Here is a 5,665-nt window from a genome sequence, read left to right as displayed (position 1 = left end):
TACACCTGATTTTTATTCAAATCTGCTACCCTTTGGCTATGAAAAAACACACAAACATTGCTCAGATGACCACTAGCTCCCTAATCATTCCTTTGATCAAGTTTGACTCTTTAATTACTTCTGTTAAAATAACATACTCAAATTTGGTTGTAAATAAAGCGACCACATATTGCAAAGTAGACTTCTAACTTACTTACTAGGGTTCACCCTAAATAGACACACTATCATTAACCTTCTTCCATCTCAGTCATTTATGGTCTAAATCAACATATCCCTCAATATGTTGGTTATAAAATCCTCTTCTTTTCTGCATAGCACACCTCTGTTTGAGGTTTTCCTGAGGTTTACCGCAACTACCCCACTAGTATACCACGACTACCCATCACATTTGAATCCTTATAGAAACTGGAGTTTATAACCACAATCTTACAAATAGCCACATTCAAACTCATAATCTTTGAAAATCTTTGGATGAGTACATTTGGAGTGGCTTCTAATGGTAGGAGTGGAATTAAAAGAAGCATCGTCGCATAAATAATATTTTGTGTCAGCCATCGCATTTTTTACTTTTTTTTTTCTATTTTTTTGTTTTTGTTCGAATTAGAAAAAAAAAACACTTATGTGGCGTTTGTTTTTTAACTTAATGACTTAAAGTGACTTAACTTAATTAATTAAGTTAATTAGAGATGTTTGTTTTTATAACTTAATGAGACTTTTTAGATAATTTTGACTTAATAAAATAAGCCAATATTTTTTTGGCTTTTTACTTAATGGAGAAATTTGAATTAAGTCAATTACTTATTAATGTAAAAAATATCTCTGCTTTATAATTTATTTTTTATGTCTATCCCAAAACTCACCCATAGACATTTACCCCACATAAAAATATCTCTGTTTTTTCTTTCTTATATTTATGGTATTTTATATATTAAAATTCTAAAATAATTATGTATTCACTTGAATATAGTTTTACTTATAAATGTTAAAATATTGTGGTATTTAATATATTATTTATTTGATATTCAAATTTAATAAGGATACAAATGTAAAAGTACATATTTTCAGTTTTTTAAGTTGAAAAAAACAAACAGCTTAATACTTGTTTTTTGAGATTCAGACAAAAAAACAAACATATTATTTAGATTCAGACATTCAGATTTATTCATAATTCAAACTAATTCAGGTCTATTCAGATTTCAGACAAAAAAACAAACGCCTTAGATTCAAGATTAGGTAGTGATTGGTTTCTGAGAAAATTAAGGAAATATTAAAGGAAAACAATAAAGGGTAGAGAATATTTTAAACATAGTGAAGTAAGCAAGGGAGTTATCAAAATCTAGTTTCAACTTCTCTTTTATGCATAACTAGCAATTAAGCCTATTGGTGCAGGTCAGCTTAGTGTATAGTGTATAATGAATTAACCAGCATTGGCAGGAAAGTTTTGCTTAAAAAGAAATACTTGCCAAGTCATTGATCCACGTGAAATCAATCCTCACCATGCAATCTTAGCTTTGATCAACGGCAGAAAATATTAGGTAATTAAAGCTAATTTCTTGTCAATATATCATAAAAATGTAAGACATCTAAGCTACTGTGAAGTTGTGTATCAAGCAAGATGCACCCGGTTTTTTTAAATGAAATAAATATGGAAAAGGAAAATATTAAAATTAAAATAAAGCTAATTTTAATCTTTAGCTTCATAACAAGTTTTACGAGTTATTTTTGTGTGCTTTAATCAAGCGAATATTAGCAATTTTATAATTCGATTACATATTTTCAATCTTATGAATATCATCGGACAAACAGAAAATATTTGATTATATGATTCTCCTTCCAATAAGAAATCCCTTATTTTAGTGTATTACTGAGAACAAGCTAAAAAAAGAATTTTAAAGGTAAAAAAATAGAAAACATGTAAAGTATAAGGCAATACATATAAACTTGCATGCGTGGATCAAAGTTCATTTAAATACATACAGGAATCCGTCACTATCAATTTAGATAGTGATTTCTTTTGTAAGGGTTTTAGTAATTAAATTTGTATAAATATTCAGTTCTAATTAAAAATAATTATCAATCGCAAATCCATATAATCAATTTCATACCATGAAAATAAATATATAATTATTTAAAATCAGCACGACCCTCTATTTTTCATAGCCCCAAAAGTTCATCTCTCCACGCAATGAAAGCTGATTAATTTGGTGTTGAGCATTTGGATCCTCAAACGTCACCCCTTTTGATGAATCCTCTGTCACAAGCCGATCAAGCATCGTCCAATCATTCAGCCCTTGACCGTCTCTTCCTCCGGTGGTTGCAGCAACCATTTGGTGAGTTGCCGTTGGTTCACATGTTCCAACCTCTAACCCCGGCTCACAAGCTTGTTGGTGATGATACCTAAGGTTTTCACTTCCACTCTCGCAATCCCTGCTAGTGTTTGACATGAGTTGCTTCACCATCGCCGCTGGTGAGTCCGCGGTGGACGGGATAGTTGAATAGTTTGGAACAAGGGCTTGTGGTTGGAAGAGACAATATTGAGGTGTTGGTAGCATTTGAGATGTTGAATAATGTAGGGCCAGCTCAGGGTGTTGGCCGCGAAGAAGATATTGGTTTTCTCTTTGCATGAAAGCACTTGTGTGAGACTGGTGATTGTTGCTTGAAGTGTTGTTGAATTGTTGATGATGATGGTGACCGGATGATGATGAGTTGATGTTTGAGCTTTGTTCATTTCCAATCTTGAATAGATTCTTCTTCTTGAAAACCCTACATATCACCCACCCATCTTCCTACAAAAGATAAAATGTGAAAATTAAAACAACATCTTCTGAATTAATTTTTAAAGTAATTCCATCGAAGGAAAATGTACAGAGAGATATGCTGAAAATCGTAAATGAATGTTATCTTCTGAGGTGAATGGAAGATATAGGTTGAAAATAGAATTAATAAGGATTCAATAAAAATGATTATTTTTCTCATTCAAATTAAGATTTTCTCTTAATATGAAAAGTTTTTTTCAATATGTGTGTGCTCAGTGCTTTTAGTCCTGTGAATTAACAATGAACTTAAAATAGTGGTGAAAAGCTTTATATAAGCAACCATGAAGATGAGGCTATACGATATCCTTGATAATCGGTCAACAATAAATATCAAATTATTATCAATTGCAATACAGATTTTATACCCTAATTAATTATAAGCCTAATGTTACTCATTCATGAATACGGGCAATTAAGAAGTTCATATCAGAGAATTATTCTTCAAAGAGAGATATGAAGAGTATAGGTCAAATGGAACACAGGGATGCACGAAATCAAAGCATTAATTCGTTTTGACTTTTGATCTACACACAAACAGAATAGTTAAAATCCTCTGACTTGAAGTTGTCATAACAATCACAACATCATCAAAATTAATGGAGACACAAAATGATGAAAAGAAAAGTGGGAACTCACGTTTGATTGGGCATCATCACCATCTTCAAGCCGATACTCGTGCATAATCCAGTCAGACTTTTGGCCGTGGGGTGCTCTTCCTCTGTAGAACACTAGGGTTTTTCTCATACCAATTTTCTTGTAGCTGTTCCGAATGCACTTGTCTCTCCCTGTTGCCTTCCAAAACCCTGCATTTGTTGCCCTGTTCGTTCTCGACCCCGTTGGGTACTTCCTGTCCTTGTGACTGAAAAAGTACCACTCGTTTTGCGGCGTTGACCCAATCCTGCATCTCTCTGCATGCACGTATTGAATATCGTGTCACGTCAATACTGAGATAAAAACTTTATATTAATTATTGTGACACTTAAACTCTTCCCTCAAATAAGGGATGGAAATTAAATTTTGATCGTTGCATTAAGTTAATTGCTGGTTGACTGAGCCGATTCTGATCCCATGATGGAGACGGATCTGTGAAAAGTGGTCAATGATCTCTAGAGTTTATACCTTTTTATTTATTTATTTCGAATAGAAATAATTTACGAATCTTCATCAGTTTAGCGTGCCCTATATATTTCGCTCGTTAAAAAGTTTTATAAATCTGAATTGTCAGGAATATTGAACGACTGGTCAATTCAACTATCATTTGGCACTGCAAATTGCGTTTTATTATTTAGAAATTATAAGCAAATTTCATGTGATGAAGGCTGAGAAATATGAGTAATATTATAATCTAATAATCTGTATATTTTAATCTTAATGTCCATGATGCTTTCAGCTATACTCATAGATGAAATTCAATTTGGCAAAGAGTTTTTCAATATAAATGAGACTCTTAAACAGACAATTGGATAATAAATTACTATAAAAAGACAATTGGATTCTAGATTAAGCATAAAATCACATCGAATCAAAACTAAGAAACTAATAATGGTAAAAAAATGTTGAAGAAATTGGAATTGTGATTGGTTAATTATTATTATGCCATGGCCAAAAGAAAAATTTTCATGATCATTTTAAAGTAGCATTAAAAGTTATATAGTACCTGTTGAGTTGTGTCCCACATTGGCTAGTAAAGGGGAGATGCTTGAGTTTATAAAGTGGTAGGTCACTCCACCTAAAAGGCTAGTCTTTTGGATTGGATACCTAGAAATCTTATGCTAAGTCCCCTAACAAGTGGTATCAGAGCTAGACTCTAGTAGCCGGAATGTGGTGGTGGAACAACTCAAGTGTGTCAGATGAAAGGACCGGAGTCCGGCGGTGGCTTTATCCGAGGGGAGGATTGTTGAGTTGTGTCCCACATTGGCTAGTAAAGGGGAGATGCTTGGGTTTATAAGGTGGTAGGTCACTCCATCTAAAAGGCTAGTCTTTTAGGTTGGATACCTAGAAATCTTATACTAAGTCCCCCAATAGTACCAAATTCTCAAAAACTATGAATTTACGTAGGGTTATTAAAATACAGAGAGAGAGAGTTGGATTTACATGGGCATTCAAAAGAATTTTTTGTCTTAATCTTTTTAGTTAAAAACAAATCTTATTATTTAAGTTTGGCTTTACTAAAAGAAACATGTATACAGTAGTCCATGTTAATTGATATCAAGCACAATAATTAGCATTAAAAAGCGTTGGAAATTTTCCAATGGAATTCAAATGAAAATTAAACAACTAAATAAAACTGATATCAGGCAAACTTAATTAAAATTTATGTACCTTGCAACTCCCAAGGTTCCATCTTGTTCAAATCCACCTCTCTAATGACTTCCATATCAAACTTTTGAAACGAAACCTTCTTCCTCAAGTAGTAATGAAGCAGCTCCTCGTCTGTTGGATGAAACCGGAACCCCGGAGGTACACCGCCGCCAGAAGAAGCCATAGCCGCCGTGCCAACCAGTACTATACTAAATGTTCAACACTTAGTAGTAATAATAATAACAATACTAATAATTCGAAGAATTGAGCGATGGACAGTAAGAAAAATGATGCAAAGCTAGTGATGATAAAATTTTGGACGTGGGAAATTAAGTTATAAATATGAAGAGGGAAAGATGGTGGTGAGTGGATGTCAACGGTGTATATGGTGATGTGAGAAAGTTGAGAGCCGGTGACTACGGCGGAGGGAATGCTTAAAGCTAGCTATCGTAAAATGCAAGTTTAAGCTTGCATCATATTCTTTTTCTCTACATGCTGCTTTGGAGCGTGAGAATTAAAACTCTCCATTCAAAGAAGGTTCCAGAGTA

General features: G+C 33.3%; 1 protein-coding gene across 1 annotated transcript; it reads right to left on the bottom strand.

Moving 5' to 3' along the window:
• Window positions 1–2,147: 2,147 nt before the first annotated feature.
• LOC18047413 (protein BEARSKIN2) lies at window positions 2,148–5,301 on the bottom strand. Its single transcript, XM_006441738.1, has 3 exons — window positions 5,139–5,301; window positions 3,453–3,724; window positions 2,148–2,786 (listed from the first exon to the last, which is right to left on the bottom strand). Exons 1-3 carry the CDS (start codon window positions 5,299–5,301, stop codon window positions 2,148–2,150), a joined length of 1,074 nt encoding a protein of 357 aa, XP_006441801.1.
• Window positions 5,302–5,665: the final 364 nt, after the last annotated feature.

This window comes from Citrus clementina, unplaced genomic scaffold (assembly GCF_000493195.1).
Source record: "Citrus clementina cultivar Clemenules unplaced genomic scaffold, Citrus_clementina_v1.0 scaffold_3, whole genome shotgun sequence".
Lineage (NCBI taxonomy): Eukaryota > Viridiplantae > Streptophyta > Magnoliopsida > Sapindales > Rutaceae > Citrus > Citrus x clementina.
The sequence above is the reverse complement of the archived record's forward strand: the minus strand, read 5'-3'. Positions and strand labels throughout refer to the sequence as shown.